The 20,343-nt window shown below is 45.2% G+C and overlaps 1 protein-coding gene across 1 annotated transcript in view; it reads right to left on the bottom strand.

Moving 5' to 3' along the window:
* The window catches only part of acss2l (acyl-CoA synthetase short chain family member 2 like), a 114,954-nt gene that overhangs the window by 51,118 nt on the left and 43,493 nt on the right, over positions 1-20,343 (bottom strand). The window contains exon 3 of the mRNA XM_078541043.1: positions 14,096-14,187. Within this exon, the coding sequence (XP_078397169.1) occupies positions 14,096-14,187 (92 nt within the window). The remainder of the gene's footprint in view (positions 1-14,095; positions 14,188-20,343) is intronic.

Below are 20,343 nucleotides of genomic sequence, written 5' to 3' on the forward strand. Positions count from 1 at the left end.
GTCAGATGTTGCCTTGATGTCAAGGGCAGTCACTCTCACCTCACCCCTGGAATTCAGCTCTTTTGTCCATGTTTGGAACAGGGCTGTAAATGGGTCTGGAACTGAGTGAAGTGGAGCAGGAAGGAGCTACTTGGCAGCACTGTCAACGATATCTTCCGTCGTTTTGCTGATGATCGAGAGTAGGCTGGTGGGGCTGTAATTGGCAGGATTGGATTTGCTTTCTGTGGACAGGACATGGGCAATTTTCCGCTTTGCTGGGATGGTGCCAGTGTTATAGCTTTACTGGAACAGCTTGGCTAGAGACATGGCTAGCTCTGGCTCACCACTTCAGCACCACCACCGGGACGGTGTTGGGGCCCATGCTCTTTGATGCACTTGGGCCGTTTCTTGATACCATGTGGAGTTAACCAAATTGGCTGAGGACTGGAATCTGTGATACTGTGGACCTCAGGAGGAGGCTGAGCAGGTCAGTCTGGTTTTATTTTTATTATCGTTTTCCGTAGCGGTTTGATACAACACCAGTTGCTTGCTGGGACCATTTCAGAGCACAATGAAAGTCTGACATCACAGAAAAGCAGATTTCCTTCCCTAAAGGACGTGAGTGAACCAGCTGTGTTTTCATGACAATCCAGTCGTTTTATGGTCAACATAGCTTTTTATCCCAGGTTCATTTAATTGAATTTAAATTCCCCCAGCTTCTATGGGGGGATTTGAACCCATGGGGCAGAATGTTATGTTCTCCTGCTGGCGGCTTTGCAGGCAGGGAGGATCTGTAAAATTCCCCAGGTGGCCCTCCCACCTGCCCCGGCCTGCCCTAGTTACACGGTGCCCACTCACCCCCGCCCCAACTGAGGCCCTTAAATGACTTATTATTGACCACTTAAGGGCCAGCTCCAACCTGACCTCAAGTTTGAGGCTGGCAAGAGGAGATCAGGGGCCGGAGGTCGGGGGTGGGGTGGGGAGGTGGGGGTGGTAAGCTCGGCAGGTCACCCTGTTCGGGTCTTAAGCAGGAAAAGTGGAGGCACCTCCCTCAAGGGCCCCTTTCCACATCAGGTACCCCACCACCACCACAACAACAAAGTCTGCCCTGCAGGTGCACCCTTCCCACTCTGAACTCTCTGTCAAAACACCCCACCACCCCGCCCCCTCTCCTTAACACCACAAGCCTCACCTCTCCTGCCTGCCGTGTGACCCTCCGCACTCATCTGGTCCTGGATGCTGGAATTTAGAATCTGCGGACTGGCTGTAATCCCAGGCCTGGCGACTGCTGTCACTGGAGCTGCCGGCCAATCAGATTGACTGGCAGCTCTCTGAGGCAGGACCTCCGCCCGAGTGACAGGCACAAGTCCCGTCTCCAGCCAAGTAACATTCCTCATAGCGTCAAATGGCTGCAAAGCTGCCCTGGTCGGCAGGGATGCATCCCTCACCGACTCCCTCTGGAGCATTAATCCAGGCCCTCGGATTATTAGTCCAGTAACATAACCACCAAGCTACTGTACCATCTCCATTAAGTGTAACCCGATATAGAACCATAGAAACATAGAGAAGTTACGGCCCATTGTGTCTGCACCTGCCTAAATTGAAAAAATAATTTAAAAAACTAGCTGCCCATTTTAATCCCACCTTCCAGCACCTGGTCCATAGCCTTGCAGGTTACAGCACTTTAAGTGCAGATGCCTTTTAAATGAGTTGTGGGTTTCTGCCTCCATCACCAAACCAGGTTTATCAGATTTAATTTGACAAATTTTGTCACTACAGAGAATTATTATGAAATAAAACTGGGAATGAGTTAGTGATAATCATATTACTTTCTCCTCCTCCACCTGGCACCATGCCCTAAAGTGATGGAAGGGGTCATCAACAGTGCTATCAAGCGGCACTTGCTTAGCAGTAACCTGTTCACTGCTGCTCAGTTTGAATTCTGCCAGGGTCACCCAGCTTCTGACCTCATTACAGCCTTGGTTCAAACATGGACAAAAGAGCTGAACTCCCGAGGTGAGGTGAGAGTGACTGCCCTTGACTTCAAGGCAGCCTTTGACCAAGTGTGGCATCAAGGAGCCCTAGCAAAACCGGAGTCAATGGGAATCAGGGGAAAAACTCTCCACTGGTTGGAGTCATACCTAGCACAAAGGAAGATGGTTGTGATTGTTGGAGGTCAGTTATCTCTGTTCTAGGACATCACTGCAGGAGTTTCTCAGGGTAGTATCCTAGGCACAACCATCTTCAGCTGCTTCACCAATAAGCTTCCTTCCATCCTAAGGTGAGAAGTGGGGATGTTCGCTGATGATTGCATAATGTTCAGCACCATTCACAACTCCTCAGATACTGAAGCAGTCCATGTCCAAATACAGCAAGACCTGGACAATATCCAGGCTTGGGCTGACAAGTGGTGAGTAACATTCACACCACACAAGTGCCAGGCAATGACCATCTCCAACAAGGGAGAATCTAACCATCTCCCCTTGACATTCAATGGCATTACTGTCGCTGAATCCCCCCTGTCAACATCCTGTAGGTTACCATTGACCATAAACTGAATTGGACTAGCCATATAATTACTGTGGCTACAAGAGCAGGTCAGAGGCTAGGAATCATGTGGCGAGTAACTCACCTCCTTACTCTCTAAAGCCTGTCCACCATCTACAAGGCACAAGTCCGGAGTGTGATGGAATACTCTCCACTTGCCTGGATGAGTGCAGCTCCGACAACACTCAAGAACCTTGACATCATTCAGGACAAAGCAGTCCGCTTGATTAGCACACCTTCCACAAACATTCACTACCTTTATCACCGACGCACTGTGGCAACAGTGTGTACCATCTACAATATGCACTGCAGGAACTCACCAAGGCTCCTTAGACAGCATCTTTTAAACCAACTACCGCTACCATCTAGAAGGAGAGCGCAGCAGACACCTGGTAACACCATCACCTGAAAGTTCCCCTCCAAGCCACTCACCATCCTGACTTCGAAATATATCACCGTTCCTTCACTGTTGCTGGGTCAAAATCCTGGAACTCACTGCCTAACAGTACTATGGGTATACCTACACCACAGGGAATGCAACAGTTTAAGAAGGCAGCTCGCCACCACCTTCTCAAGGGCAATTAGGGATGGGCAATAAATGCTGGCCTAGCCAGCGATGCCCACATCCCATAAATGAATAAAAAAAGGGTCTTGGCTGTTGATGTATGGCTTTAAGGGAAACTAGAAGGATGTGTGTCATGCAATCCAATCTTAGTTTCACTTTTGCCTTTGAGCAGAGCACACACACACACACAGCTCTGCTGCTGATGTCTTCAAGCTTTATACCTGTGTATAAATGTTCTCATGTGCCTATTCTAAATAAATGAACCCACAATGTATTTACACAATCCCTTATGAGCAATTGGTGTTTATACCATTACAACAACATAACATGGTGCTCAGTGGCGGTCAAACAGCCTGGCAGCAAGATTAAGTAGAGGTATGACATGGTGAGCAGTCTTAGATCATGCTACTTGGCATGAGACAACCTTCAATGTTCTGGTCAGACCATAACGAAGTTGCACTGCCAGAGAGTGTTGAAACCACAGCGTGGTGACTGCACAGAAAAACTTTGAAGACACAGTGCTGAGATAGTGCTCAAATAAAGAGCTGGTAAGCAAATGGATCATTCACAGTGAGATTGCAGCGCATAACCTGCCAGTTCAGTGAGTGGGACAGCACGTCAAGAGGACCAGCAATGGGTTAGCTCAGTCAGGACAGGCAAGTGACCAGGGTGATATCAAGTGTGGGAGAGTCAAACAAAACAAAACCAAAAGCAAAGGTCATAAAAATTGGGCCAGAGAATGTTGCAACTATAGTGGGTGGAGCTTTGGAAAAGCACGTGGGAGAGGCTACTGAGACACTCATCCCAGAAGGGATATTCTCAAAATGTCTACAAAATTCCCCAGTTACAGTTGAGATGCAGCTGACCTGCTATCCAAATTCAAAATATTTAAACAACCTACAGAGCAATGGTTTCTTGATTCAGGTGTGTCTGAGCCAGACAAGCAAGCCACAAAAATTTACCAAGCAATTGGGAATGAAGGTGTACCTGTACACATCAGGATTAACAGCAGAAGAGCTAAAGGATCCCCAAAAGATATGGACAACATTGGAACACTGGTTCAGAACAGCCTATAGAATCCATAGACCACTTCATCAGAAGGTGCAGAGAAAAGGCTTTGTAATTTTTAAAAATGCAGAACTAACAAACAGTTGAGTTGGTGATCACATCCACTCTCATGGAAGCATTCCAGCAAGATCTGCTACACAAGCCCAAAACATATTGCATCGAAGAATTACTCAAGGATGGACGTAAGATCAAATTGATCCTCGCAGGTTGTTGAAGCTTACAGGTCCCAAGTATCACCCAAATTGTTGGCGTACTCACTAGCACACCCAAACCTAACAAGACATGTGGAAGGTGCGGACCTTCTACATGCACCAAGGAAATGCCCAGCTTTCCAGCAATTCTGCAAAGCCTGTGGCAGAAAGGGCCATTGGCAGTGGCAGTGCACTAGAGCAAACGCTGATGCAGCTACAAAGAGCCGTGCACTGATCCAAACAGACTGTACACAACAGGTACCTTCAAGCAATAACAATGACCATCTGGTGTCCTTTCAGAAACTTATACATGATGTGGTTGACAAACGAGAGAATTACAATGATGTGCACGACGGGACAGAGTGGTGAACACACGTTTCACACCATCAATCTCATGGAAAACATAGATGCCATCACACCACCCCAATTGTTTGCCAAGATTCGAATTACCTGTCCTAAAAAAGTTGGTAGCTTTTCGCTGTTGGCCAAGATTGACACAGAGGCAACTGCCAACACACTACCTCTGCGGATTCTAAAAGACCTGTATCCACAGACATGGAAGGCCATGGTGAAACTTACTACTGTGAAACTAATTCCATGTGCAGGATCCATAGTCCTGGAGTCCAAGTACAGTCAATCCTCCTGGGTGTCACATATGTTCTACATCATAGAGAATAAAAGCCCAGCAATCACAGGTCTACTGTGACCTTGCACTAGTAACAATCCATAGAATCAGTCAGGCCTCATATGGCAGATCAACCTCAGAAACTACTCCTATCACCTCAGTTCATGACCTAACATCAAAATATCCTAATATCCAGAATGTTTCAACAAAATTTGGCAACCATGGACTTCCACTGGATTGCACCATGATTATGCTTAACAAAGTGCTGCAGTGGTTTTCCATTGCCTTCTGCAGTATGGATGACCAGGAAACTCGCCCACTCTTACAGTCTGCCATCAGGTGTATTGGAAGGATTGGCCACATTATGAACATACCTTCCATGGCCATCAAGTCCTGAAGTGGGTCTTGAACGTAGAGCTCCTGGCCCAGAGGTAGAGACTCTATTGCTACACCACAAAACCTCCTCTGTGTTTCTTCACTAAACTAAAATAGGCATTCAGAATTACAATTCAAAAATGTCCATCTCTTCACCAAATCATGCCACCAGTACTCACATGCCCCTTGACTCATTTCTGAACTATCACCACTGCTAACTCAGCATGTGTGAACTGCAACAAAAGTGATAAAATGTTGGGTATATCTGCATGGTATGTTATGCCAAGCCTTAACTCCTTGTATTCTACTACCTACATCAATATAGATCTGTCAGAGTTGTAACCAAGGATTGGTATCTTCAGTGATAGCTTCTCTATAATTGCCCTTGAAAAGTTTAACATTTTCTGTTCTTGATTATGGTTTTGATGTCTGATGTTGTGACCTTACTCCTGAAGTGGTGCATGTTTATTTCAATGGCACCAGATTGATAAAAATAGCAACAAGGAAGTGAATGCTGCTAGTTGTGGGAGAATTCAAAACATAGGGGCCATAAATACAAGATAGATACTAATAAATCCAATTAGGAAATCAGGAGCAATTCCTTTACTTAGAGAGTCATTAAAATGTGGAAACCCCTATCAGAGACAGTAAATGAGTAAATAGCTTACATGCTTTCAAAAGGAAGCTAGACGAGTACAAGAGGGAAAAGAGAATAGAAAGATATACTGAAAGCCTGTAATGATGCAGATGGAATGCGAGGAGACTTGGTTCTTCTGTTTCTGTTTTCGTTGTGTCGGCATCACAGACTAACATCCGTATTCTGCCAACATCCGTATGGTTTGCATTAGCTACATCGAGCATGATCTGGCGAAGGAAGAAATCTAGACGTAACCCTGCAGTTGCTGCCCGGTTTGGCGCAAACACGCGACCGGTATGTTCTTATTCTTGCTTTGAGGCCTCCACAGGGTGTTTATGAAACTTTCCCACCCACTCTGCCGCCTCCATTACCCTCCTTGAGATTGAAAACAGCGCAAGTAGAGAGACAGTCGGGGGATTGAAAACAGCGTGAGAGGAGAGGCAGTTGGGAGATTGATAGTATTGCGAGAGGAGAGGCAGTCTTACCTTTCGGTTGCGAGCGGAGTCAGACCTGCATGGGAGCACCCTTCCTGAGCTGCTAGGTGGATTTGAAAAAAGGTGTGAGAGTGACATCACAGGAAAGTTGTGAGTTGATTGGTTCTTGAGCAGTTGCTGTTTGGGACTGTGTTTCAACCTCAGTAATTTTGAAAAATGTAAATTTCTAAACTAGCACAGGGAAAGTAAGAATTTATAGGGACAGGAGTGGGAGCTGATTTGTGAGCAAGGGCGAAGAATTTCTACTTTCTACTGATCTCCAATTTATAGTTAATAGTACAAGAGTATGTTAAAGCAAGTTAAAATAATTAAAGGTAACTAAAAGTTAAAGTAAACTAAGTGATTTAAAAGTTTAAGATTAAGGCATGGCAGGACAGCTCAACCAAGCAGAATGCCCATCCTGTGGTATGTGGGAAGTCGTGGACACTTCTGGTGACCCTGGTGAGCCCATGTGCAGAAAGTGTCACCGGCTGCATAAGCTTGAGCCCCACGTTTCAGAGCTTGAGCAGTGGCTGGAGTCACTGAGGTGCATCCGAGAGGCAGAGAACTATGTGGATAGCACGTTCAGAAAGGTGGTCACACTGCAAGTTGGGGGCAAGCAGGCAGATAGGGAATGGGTGACCGCCAGGCAATCCAAGAGAATCAGGCAGGTAGGTAAGGAGTCCCCACTAACTAGTTTTCCATTCTGGACATCGATGAGGGCAATGAATCCTTGGAATAGTGCAGCAAGAGCCAAGCCCGTGGCAGCAGGGGTGGCTCAGCTGTACAGGAGGGGAGGAAGAAGAGTGGAAGGGCAGTACTGATATGCGATTCTTTAGTTAGGGGATCGGACAGGCGTTTCTGTGGCCATCAATGTGACTCCAGGATGGTTTGTTGCCTCCCTGGTTCTGGGGAGGCAGGGAGGCTGCAGAAGGATTTAGACAGGTTAGGAGAATGGGCAAAGAAGTGGCAGATGGAATACAACGTGGGGAAGTGTAAGGTCATGCACTTTGGTAGGAAGAATAGAGGCATGGACTATTTTCTAAATGGAGAGAGAATTCAGAAGTCTGGAGTGCAAAGGGACTTGGGAGTCCTAGTCCAGGATTCTCTTAAGGTTAACTTGCAGGTTGAGTCGGTAGTTAGGAAGGCAAATGCAATGTTGGCATTTATTTCGAGAGGACTAGAATATAAAAGCAGGGATGTGCTGCTGAGGCTTTACAAGGCTCTGGTCAGACCACATTTAGAATATTGTGAGCAATTTTGGACCCTGTATCTCAGGAAGGATGTCCTGGCCCTGGAGAGGGTCCAGTGGAGGTTCACGAGAATGATCCCAGGAATGAAAGGCTTAACATATGAGGAACGTTTGAGGACTCTGGGTCTATACTCGATGGAGTTTAGAAGGCTGAGGGAGGATCTAATTGAAACTTACAGAATACTGAAAGGCCTGGAGAGAGTGGACGTGTGGAAGATGTTTCCATTAGTAGGAGAGACTAGGACCCGAGGGCACAGCCTCACAGTAAAGGGAAGACCTTTTAGAACAGAGATGAGGAGAAACTTCTTTAGCCAGAGAGTGGTGAACCTATGGAATTCATTGCCACAGAAGACTGTGGAGGCCAGGTCATTGAGTGTATTTAAGACCGAGATAGATAGGTTCTTGATTGGTAAGGGGATCAAAGGTTACGGGGAGAAGGCGGGAGAATGGGGTTGAGAAACTTATCAGCCATGATTGAATGGCAGAGCAGACTCGATGGGCCAAATGGCCTAATTTCTGCTCCTATGTCTTATGGTCTTATGGGGTCAAGGATGTCACAGAACGGCTACAGGACATTCTTGTGGGGGGCAAACAGCCAGAGGTCATGGTCCACATTGGTACTAACGATATAGGGAGGAAAGGGGATGTGGTCCTGCAATCTAAATTTAGGGTGCTAGGTAGAAAATTAGCAAGCAGCACCTCTAAAGTAGTACTCTACGGATCACTCCCAATGCCACGTGCAAGTGAGTACAGAAATAGGAAGATAAGACAGATGAATGTGTGGCTGGAAAGATGGTGCAGGAAGGGGGGCTTTAGATTCCTGGGACACTGGGACTGAATTTGGGGAAGATGGCACATGTACAAGCCGGACGGGTTGCATCTGAACAGAGCTGGGACTGATATAAAAACAAAAAAACTGCGGATGCTGGAAATCCAAAACAAAAACAGAATTACCTGGAAAAACTCTGTTGAAGGGTCATGAGGACTCGAAACGTCAACTCTTTTCTTCTCCGCCAATGCTGCCAGACCTGCTGAGTTTTTCCAGGTAATTCTGTTTTTGTTTGTGGAGCTGGGACTGAGTTCCTTTTGGCGCATTTTGCTAGTGCTGTTGGGGAGGGTTTAAACTAACTCAGCAGAGGTGTGGGAACCAGGAGAGAATATCAGAAAGTAATACCAGGGTGCGTGGAATGCTGGGAGAGGCAGAGAGCACTAAGATAGAGAATAGTAAGGTAATAGATGGAGTCGGAGTAAGGGAGATAGTAATGAAGTCTAAATCAGGATTACACTTCATGTATGTGAATGCACAGAGTATAGTTAATAAAATTGGGGAGTTACAGGCACAGATTGCCTGTTGGGATTATGATGTTATGGTAATAACGGAGACCTGGGGCAGGATTTTCCCCCCGTCCGGGGTGAAGTTTAAGTGCGAGCACGCGGAGGCGGGCCTCCAATCGGCACCCCCAATTGGGGGCGCACCACCATTTTACGCCTTAATTGGTCCGCCCAGCGTGACGTCCGCACGGAAGCACTATGCGCTCACTGTGCGGGCAGGGGGGAATCCCTAAACCTGAGAGTGCGCACGAAAGAATGCATTCATCTCCCAGAGGCTAAGTGCTGCCTCAAGGGGATCGTCTCTACAATAAAAAAATTTTAAAAATAGAAAACAAAAAATTCCCTGACGTGTCCCCTCATGTGACACTGTCACATGAGTTGGGACATGTCCATAACTTTTTTTAAAACTTTAACTAAATTTTTAAAAACCTACATGAAACCTCATCCCGCCCGTGGATGAGGTTTCATGCTTTTTTTAATTCCTGCCTGGACTCCTGGCCTGCCCGCCAACCTTAAGGCTGGACGGGCAGGTCCATTAATTAGCTAAATGACTCTGTCAATGGCCTCAATTGGCCATTGACAGGTCGGCGGGCGCACAGCTGATTTTGCTGCGCCCCACCTACCGGAAAATTTAAATGGGGCGCGGTGACACCGCGTGCCATTTTACGCATCGGCGAGCAGGCCCCGCCCCCCCCGCTCGCTGACAGGAAAATCCTGCCCCTGGTTTGAGGAAGGCCAGGTCTGACTGTTAAATATTCTTGATTACAAAATGTTCGGAAAAGACAAGAAAGGGAAAAAAGGAGGAGGGCGGCATTTTTGGTTAAGGGGAGTATTGCAGTACTGGAGAAAGAGGGTGTGTCAGAGGATTTAAGGACAGAATTGATTTGGCTAGAGCTAAAGAATAAGAAGGGTGCAATTACATTGCTCGGTGTAATATACAGACTACCAGCTAGTGGGAAGGATGTAGAGGAACAAATCTGCAAGGAAATTACAGAGAGGTGTAAACATCATAGAGTAGTTATAATAGGGGACTTTAATTACCCATATATAGACTGGGATAGTGGTAGTGTAAGGGGCAGTGAGGGACAAGCGTTCCTAGATTGTGTTCAGGAGAATTTTCTAGAGCAGTATGTGTCCAGTCCAACAAGAAAGGAGGCACTGCTAGGTTTTTGGGGATGAGGTGGGTCAAGTAGATCAAGTGACAGTGGGGGAACATTTAGGGGACAGAGATGATTGTATCATAAGGTTTAGGGTGATGATGGAAAATTACATTAGCAATACAGAGTAAGAATAATCAACTGGCGGAGAGCTGACTTCATTAGGGCAAGAACGGAGCTGGGCCGGATGACTGGAACCGAAGGTTGGCGGGAAAAACAGTAGCTGAACAATGGGCTACCTTCAAAGAGGAGATGGTTTGGGCACAGTCAAGGTGTGATCCCTCAAAATGGAAGGGTAGGACAAACAAATCTAGAGCTCCCTGGATGACAAAGGAGATAGAAATTAAGTTAAAGAAGAAAAAGTGTGCTTACGACAGGAGTCAGGTAGCAAATACAATTGAGCATCAAGCTGAATACAGAAGGTTCAGAAGGGATGTGAAAAAGCAAATACGAGAAGCAAAGAGGGATTACGAAAACAGACTGGCAACTAACAGGAAAGGAAGTCCCAAAGTATTCTATAAGCACATCAATAGTAAAAGGGTGGTAAAAGGAGGAGTAGGGTAGATTAAGGACCAAAAAGCGGATTTACACATAGAGGCAAGAGGCATGGCAGAGGTGTTAATGCATCTGCCTTTACCTACAAGGCAGATTCTGGCCATGATGACAGAGGAAGAAACTCAGTCACTAGAACGGTTTAAAATTGATAAGGAGGAGGGTTTCTTTTATTATTCATTGGATGTGGGTATTGCTGGCTAGGCTAGCATTTATTGCCCATCACTAATTGCCCTTGTTTAGGGGGCATTTTAGAGCCAACCACATTGCTGTGGGTCTGGAGTCACATGTAGGCTAGATGATTTCCTTCCCTAAAGAGCATTAGTGAACCAGATGGGTTTTTACAACAATCGGCAATGGTTTCATGGTCATCATTAGACTTTTAATTCCAGATTTTCATTGAATTCAAATTCCACCATGGCAGGATTCAAACCTGGGTTCCCAGAGTATTGCCCTGGGTCTCTGGATTACTAGTCCAATGACAATACCACTATGCCATTGCCTCCCTGGTACTTAAAGTTGATAAGGCACCAGGACCAAATGAGATGCATCCAAGAATATTGAAGGAAGTGAGAGTGGAAATTGCAGAAGCACTTGAATCTTTCAATGTTCCCTGGATTCGGGGGAGGTGCCGGAGAACTGGAGAATTGCAAACATTACGCCTTTGTTCAAAAAAGGTTGTAAAGATCTGCCTTGCAATTACAGACCAGTCAGTTTAACTTCGGTGGTGGGGAAACTTCTAGAAATAATTATTCGAGATAGAATAATAGTCACATGGAAAAATGTGGGTTGATTCGTAAGAGTCAGCATGCATTTGTTAAAGGAAAATTTTGTCTCTCACTAACTTGCTGGAGTTTTTTGAAGAGGTAACAGAGATGGTTGATGAGGGCAAGGTCGTTGATGTAGTGCATTTGGGCTTCCAAAAGGCGTTCAATACAGTGCCAACAGACTTGTGAGGAAAGTTATAGGTTATGGAATAAAAGGGACAGTAGCAACATGGATATAAAATTGGCTGAGGGGTAGGAAACGGAGAGTAATGGTTAATGGGTATTTTTCAGGCTGGAAGAAGGTTTGTAGTGGAATTCCCCAGAGGTTGGCATTGGGACCCTTGCTTTTCCTGATATATATAAACGATCTAAATCTTGGTGTGCAGGGGACAATTTCAAAGTTTGCGGACGAGACAAAACTTGGGAGAATTGTAAACTGTGAGGTAGACAGTGTAGAACTTCCAAAGGACATTGACACATTGGTGGAGTGGGCAGATAGGTGGCAGTGTGGAGAAGTGTACGGTGATACATTTTGGTACAAAGAACATGAAGAGACTATATAAAATAAAGGGTACAATTCTAAAGGGTGTGCAGGAGCAGAGAGACCTGGGTGTATATGTACATAAGTCATTAAAGATGGCAGGACAGGTAGAGAGAGCTGTTTCTAAAGCATACAGTATTCTAGGCTTCATTAATAGGGGCATAGAGTACAAGAGCGGGGAGGCTATGATGAACTTATATAAGACACTGGTTAGACCTCAGCTAGAGTATTGTGTACAGTTCTAGGCGCCACACTATAGGAAGGATGTGAACGCATTGGAGAGAGTGCAGAAGAGGTTTACGAGAATGGTTCCAGGATGAGACACTTCAATTATGAGGAAAGATTGGAGAAGCTGGGACTGTTTTCCTTGGAGAGGAGGAGACTAAGAGGAGACTTGATAGAAGTTTTCAAAATCATGAGGGGTCTGGAGAGAGTAAATAGGGAGAAACTGTTCCTGTTCATAAATGGATCTAGAACCAGAGGGCACAGTTTTAAAGTGTTTTGCAAAAGAAGAAAAAGCGAGGTGAGAAAAAACTTTTTCACACAGTGAGTTTGGAATTCGCTGCCTGGAATTGTGGTGGAGGCAGGTTCAATTGAAACATTCAAGAGGGCATTGGATGATTATTTAAATAGAAACAATGTGCAGGGTTACGGGGAAAAGGCAGAAGATTGGCACTAAGTTAAAATGCTCAGAGCCAGTACAGACACGATGGGCCGAATGGCCTCCTTCTGCACCGTAACAATTCTGTGATTCTGTGATGATCTGCCACTATAGTAGTCCTGATAATGAAAACCTTGTGCAGTGTAAACACCAGCACAGACTAGATGGAATGAATGGCCTGTATATGTGCTGTATATTCTACCTAATTCTATGTAAGGAAAATCCACACAAAAAAGGTTTAACATAGACACCATAAACAGTACATTTTAATTACTTTGACTTAATGTAAGATGAAAGTGAAAATTTTCTATTTCATATTGCAAACACTGTCGAATATTTTTTTTTAAAATTCAAGTTGGGTTGTTTTTCCCTCCCTCTTTAGGACCCTGAATTCTTTCAGGAAACTATTATCAATCACTTGGAGCTGTATAGTAGCAAGCCAACTTTGATTTTCTCCTTTTTCTTCCCTTCATTTCTGTTCCTGTGAGAAATATTTCCCGATTCCCTCACATGGCCTGGTTCAAGCCAGAAACAGACTGTGGAGAACTGTGGTCTCAGATACATCCTGCCAACACATTGCATATACAGTCACTAGCTGGAACTACAGAGCTCGCTCTTCACTAAATACCAGAGCTCTATTGAAATAACAGAGCTCTACTCACTGGAACAACTGAACTCTCTTCCCACTAAAATAACAGAGCTCTCTTCCCACAGGAGTAACAGAGTTCTCTTCTCACTGAAATGACAGAAATTTACTTACAAGGTTGAGGAAACTTTACTCAGTGGATTAACGGAGCTCCCTACTCACTGCTCCCTATACATGGCACCCAGGACGAACACCCCATCCACCACCTCAGACATTCATTCCCTCCATCACCGTCACAGAGTGGCAGGAGTGTGTACCATATACAAGATGCACTGCAGCAACTCACCAAGGCTTCTTCAACAGCACATTCCAAACCCATGGCCTCTACCATCTTAAAGGACAAGGGCAGCAGATAGATGGGAACATCACCACCTGCAAGTTCCCCTCCAAGTCACACACCATCCTGACTTGGAAATATATCACCGTTCCTTCACTGTCGTTGGGTCAAAATCAAAAAACAGCACTGTGGGTGTACATGCAACACATAGACTGTAGCAGTTCAAGAAAGTGGCTCACCACCACCTTCTCAAGGGCAATTAGGGATGGGCAATAAATGCTGGCCTTGCCAGCAATGATCACACCCATTAATACATAAAAAAATAAACAAATAACAATGATTTACTCCCTGGAATAACACAGTGCTCTACTCACTGGATTAACAGAGCTCTCTACTTACATGGACAAGATAAGAGCTCTCTACTGCTGCCTGGAAAAAGGAATTATTCACCTAAAGTCCGTAGGACATTGGCAAACTTGCAGACTTCCTTTAAGAGCTGAGAGTAGGTGATGGTGGTGCTGTCATCGGGCTCATTCCCTTCCCTGAAAAAGAAGTCAAAAATCATCCTGATTAAGAAAAAAAGTTACACCTCCAATATCATCCATCCATCTCTGTCCTGAATTCAACTAAATGCTTCAATTTATTATTTTTACTTCAATTCTCTGCATAGATTTTCTTCCCGCGCCGCCTTCCTTTAAGTTAGTGATCCAATCTCATTATGTGCGCTTGGCTGAGAGCCCAGGCCGCTATTAGAATACAAGAACACCTGCTCTCCAGTGGAACTATTGTTTGATTGACAGCTCAGGCTCTCTGATCCCTACTGTCAATTTCACAATGTTTGTTGACACAAGTATTTTCAAGGGTTTGTGGTTTGTGGTGCCAAAGGGTCTGGATGATTGTCACTTGTATTAGCTTGCTGTCCAGGCTATTTTTTTCAAGCATAGGAGAAAATTATCATTGGATTACATTTGCTCAAAGCTGTTTTTTTTACACATTCCACCATACACTATGGTGTTCATTGGCTCTAGAAGTGTACAATGGGATAATGGGCATGGATGTGCCAGAGCTTGGCATAGGGGGCATGAGGGGATATAGGGGGTGGTGGAAGGGCAGAGCTTGGCATAGGGAGCCTGAGGGACATGGGGGGGTGCATGGAGGGGCAGAGTTTGACATAGTGGGCAGGAGGAGCCTGATAGGGTGGGTGAAGGGACATAGCGTCACATGGTGGGGGACATAGGGAGCATGAGAGGCCTAGGGGGGGTGGATGGAGGGGCAAAGCTTGGCATAGGGGGCATGAGGGGCCCAAAGGGAAGGGGTGGAGGCATGAGGTGGTATGGATGGGGCACAGGGAGTGTTTGGAGGATGAAGGGGATGAGGGCTAGGAGGCCTTTGTATTTTTATTTTAACTGGGATAATGTCCCACTCCACCAGGATGCACCTTTTAAACAGCTTGGCACACGGCAGCCCCTGTGGCTTCTGCCGCACTTCTTCCCAGGTCGGCTGGCACAACTCCAGTCCCCAGCAATGAAGATCCCATCTTTGTGGGCACTTCCTCCCAAAGTGAGAGACTTGGATATTGGAACACAGGGTAAAACTTCAAAATTTGTGATGATACCAAAGTTGGAGGGATGGCAGACAATAAGGATGACACCAATTGATTACAAGAGGACTTTGATAGGCTAACAGAATGGGCAGACAAGTGGCAGATGGAATCTAATACAGAGGAGGGTGAGGTGATGCATTTTTGCAGAAAGGATATGGAGAGACAATATAAACTTAATGGCACAGTTCTAGGTTGTGCAGGGACATAGGGACCTGGGGTTTCGCATGCATAGACCTTTGAAGGTGGCAGGACATATTGAGAGATTAAGTACCAAAGAATATGGGGTCTTGTGCTTCCTAAATAGAGCTATTGAGTACAAAAGCAGGGAAGTGGCCACAGCTGAAGTATTGTGCCCTGTTCTGGAGAAAGGATGTGAAGGTCCTTATGAGGAGATTTACCAAAATGGTTCCAGGGGTGAGGTATTTTAACTAAAAAGTTAGTTTGGTGAAGATTACAGCCTTGGTCAAAACATGAACAAAAGAACTGAACTCAAGAGGTGAGGTGAGAGTGACTGCCCTTGATCAAGTGTGGCATCAAGAAGTCCTAACAAAATGGGAATCAGTGGGAATCTGGGAGAAAACTCTTCACTGGCTGGAGTCATACCTAGCACAAAGGAAGATGGTCGGTGGTTGCTAGAGGTCAATGTCTCAGTCCCAGGGTAGCGTCCTAGGCCCAACCATCTTCAGCTGCTTCATCGATGACCTTCCCTCCAATCTAAGGTCAGGAGTGGGGATGTTTGCTGATGATTGCACATTGCTGATGATTGCACAATGTTCAGCACCATTGGCGACCCCTCAGATACTGAAGCAGCTGTGTCCACATGCAGCAAGATCTGGACAATATCCAGGCTTGGGCTTGAAAAGCCAAATCAGGATGCATAATGGGATTACCTAGGCTTGGCCAAGTTGCGAATATAGGTTTTAAGTGTTTGCAGTTTAGAAAAAAACTCAAACGTATATGATTTTTTGGCCAGACCGGAAGCTGATGACTAGCCTATGAGTCAGTCCATGATAAAGCTAAAGGAATCTGACCTTTGGGTCAGGATAGAATAGGGTGATGAATGGTCTATGAATTATACTGGAATAAACTGACCTCAAGGTCAACCTGGGATATGCAGACGAATTGGCACAGCAGCAAAATACGGGATAGATAAGCAAAGGTTATGTTTTGGAGTGAACTATGAACATCGTTTGTGCTAAAGGTCAGGTCATTCCATGATTGTTTTACAAATTCCACCTGAACTGAGAGGTGATAAACAGGTCACTCCATGTTTATGTTGTAAACTCATTTGTAGTTAAGGATATAGAGAAGGAGGAACTTAGAACAATCACTATCACTAGAGAAAAAGTACTGAGCAAACTATTGGGATTAAAGGGTGACAAGTCCCCAGGACCTGATGACTTACATCCCAGGGTCTTAAAGGAAGTGGCAGTGGAGATAGTGGATGCATTGGCTATAATATTCCAAAATTCCCTGGATTCTGGAAAGGTTCCAGTGGATTGGAAAAATGCTCATATAAGGCCCTTATTCAAAAAGGAGGGGAGGCAGAAGGTAGGAAAGTATAGACCAGTTAGTTTAACATCTGTCGTTGGGAAATTGTTGGAATTCATTATTAAGGAAGCAGTAATGGGACATTTGGAAAGTCAAAATGCAATCCATCAGAGTCAGCATGGTTTTATGAAGAGTAAATCGTGTTTGACTAATTCGCTAGAGTTCTTTGAAGATGTGACAAGAGAAGTGGATAATGGGGATCCTGTAGTTGTAATATATCTGGACTTCCAGAAGGCCGCACAAAAGATTAATACACAAGATAAGATCACACGGAGTTACGGGTAATATATTAGCTTGGATAGAGGATTGGCTAACCAAGAAAAAGCAGAGAGTCGGGATAAATGGGTATTTTTCTGGATGGCAAGCTGTAACTAGTGGGGTGCCACAGGGTTCGGTCCTTGGGCCCCAACTATTTACAATCTATATTAATGACTTGGATTCAGGGGTAGAAGGTACTGTAGCTAAATTTGCAGATGACACCAAAATAGATGGGAAAGTAAATTGCAAGGAAGAAATAATAAATTTACAAATTGATATGGACAGGTTAGGTGAATGGGTCAAAATTTGGCAGATGGAGTTTAACGTGGATAAGTGTGAGGTTATCCATTTTGGTTGGAAGAATAAAAAGGCGACTTATTACTTAAATGGAGAGAAACTTCAGAATGCTTCAGTGCAGAGGGATCTGGGTGTCCTCGTGCATGAATTGCTGAAAGCTAGTATGCAGGTACAGCAGGTAATAAGGAAGGCAAATGGAATTTTGGCATTTATTGCTAAAGGAGTAGAGTATAAAAATAGGGAAGTGTTGTTGCAACTGTACAAGGCATTGGTGAGACTGCAGCTGGAGTACTGTGCACAGTTTTGGTCCCCTTACTTAAGGAAGGATGTAGTTGCACTGGATGCGGTTCAGAGGAGGTTCACTGGATTGATTCCTGAGATGCGAGGAGAGATTGAGCAGTTTAGGCCTAAACTCACTAGAGTTTAGAAGGATGAGAGGAGATCTAATTGAGGTATATAAGATGCTAAAGGGGATAGACAAAGAAGACGTGGAGCGGACATTTCCCCTTCTGGAGCATTCTAGAATGAGAGGCCATAGTTTTAGGCTAAGGAGTGGTAGATTTAAATCAGAGATGAGGAGGAATTACTTTTCTCAAAGGGTCGTGAATCTGTGCAATTCATTAACTCAGAGTGCAGTGAATGCTGAATAAAGTTAAGGAGGAGATAGACAAATTTTTAATTAGTAATGGGTTGAAAGGTTATGGGGAGAGGGCAGGAAATTGGAGTTGTGGCCAAAATGAGATCAACTATGATTGTAATCAATGGCGGGGCAGGCTCGAGGGGCTGAATTGCCTACTCCTGTTCCTAGGTCTTATGTTCTTCTGTAACAATTAGACATGCAAGATAAGAACATTGCGAGTTAATGATGAGTTATCCTGAAGATGATAAGTATAATCAATAGAAGCTGCGTAACTTCAACTTGCCTTATAGAGCATTCTCAAAGAGCATTTCCCATGTGTGCATACGTACTGAATAAAGAAATAGTGCTCAATCAACCTATAGTCGACTCTGTCAAGTGTCTTTTAGACTCCGCAACAGGCTGATAAGTGGCAAGTCACATTCATGCCACACAAGTGTCAGGCAATTACCATCTCCAACAAGAGAGAATCTAACCATCTCCCCTTGACATTCAATGGCATTACGATCACTGGATCCTCCACTATCAACATCCTTTGGGTTACCATTAAATGGAAACTGAACTGGACCAGCCATATGAATACTGTGACTACAAGAGCAGGTCAGAAGCTGGAAATTCGGCAGAAAATTATTCACCTCCTGACTTCCCAAAGCCTGCCCACCATCTACAAGGTACAAGTCCAGAGTGTGATGGAACACTTTCCACTTGCCTGGATGAGTGCAGCTCCGTCAACAATCAGGAAACTCGACATCATCCAGGACAAAGCACCCCAGCCAATACCTTATATATTCACTCCCTTCACCACCAATGCACAGTGGCAGCAGTGTGTACCATTTACAAGATGCACTGCAGCAACTCACCAAGGCTCTTTCGACAGCACCTTCCAAACCTGTGACCTCTATCACCTAGAAGGACATGGGCAGCAGACGCATGGAACACCGCCATCTGCAAGTTCAAGCCACATACTATATATGGAACTACATGGAACTATATATTTTCTTTTATTCATTCTCGGGATGTGGGCTTCACTGGCTGGGCCAGCATTTATTGCCCATTCCTACTTGCCCTTGAGAAGTTGGTGGTGAGCTGCCTTCTTGAACTGCTGCAGTCCATGTGGTGCAGGTACACCCACAGTGCTGTTAGGAAGGGAGTTCCAGAGTTTTGACCTAGCGACAGTGAAGGAACGGTGACATATTTCCAAGCCAGGATGGTGAGTGACTTGGAGGGGAATTTCCAGGTGGTGGTTTTCCCATCTATCTGCTGCCCTTGTCCTTCTAGATGGTAGTGGTCGTGGGTTTGGAAGGTGCAATCGAAGGAGCTTTGGTGAATTCCTGCAGTACATCTTGTAGATGGTACACACTGCTGCTACTGCGTGTCAGTGGTGGAGAGAGTGAATGTTTGTGAATGGGGTGCCAATCAAGTGGGCTGCTTTGTCTTGAATGGTGTCAAGCTTCTTGAGTGCTGTGAGAGCTGCACTCATCCAGGCAATTGAGGAATATTCCATCACATTCCTGACTTGTGCCTTGTAAATGGTGGAAAGGCTTTGGGGAGTCAGGAGGTGAGTTACTCGTCGCATGATTCCTAGCCTCTGACCTGCTCTTGTAGCCATAGTATTTATATGGCTAGTCCAGTTCAGTTACTGGTCAATGGTAATCCCCAGGATGTTGGATGTTGATAGTGGAAGATTCAGTGATGGTAATGCCATTGAACATCAAGCGGCAATGGTCTGACTCTCTTGTTGGGAGATGGTCATTGCCTGACACTTGTGTGGCACGAATGTTACTTGCCACTTGGCAGCTCAAGCCTGGATGTTGTCCAGGTCTTGCTGAAGTTTGACATGGACTGCTTCAGTATTTGAGGAGTCGTGAATGGTGCTGAACATTGTGCAATCATCAGTGAACATCCCCACTTCTAACCTATGATGGAAGGAAGGTCATTGATGAGGCGGCTGAAGATGGTTGTGCCGAGGACACTACCCTGTGGAACTCCTGCAGTGATGTCCTGGAGCTGAGATGACTGACCTCCAACAACCACAACCATCTTTTTCTCTGCTAGGTATGACTCCAACCAGTGGAGGGTTTTCCTCCGACTCCCAGTGAGTCCAGTTTTGCTAGGGTTCCTTGATGCCACACCTGGTCAAATGCAGCCTTGATATCAAGGGCAGTCACTCTCACCTCACCTCGGGAGTTCAGCTCTTCTGTCCATATCCATGCGTGTCAGTGAGCAAGTTATTGCCAAGCAAGTGCCACTTGGTAGCACTGTTAATGATACCTTCCATTACTTTACTGATGATCAAGAGTAGACTGATGGGGTGGTAATTGGCCAGTTTGGATTTGTCTTGCTTTTTGTGTA

This window comes from Cetorhinus maximus, chromosome 4 (assembly GCF_964194155.1).
Source record: "Cetorhinus maximus chromosome 4, sCetMax3.hap1.1, whole genome shotgun sequence".
Lineage (NCBI taxonomy): Eukaryota > Metazoa > Chordata > Chondrichthyes > Lamniformes > Cetorhinidae > Cetorhinus > Cetorhinus maximus.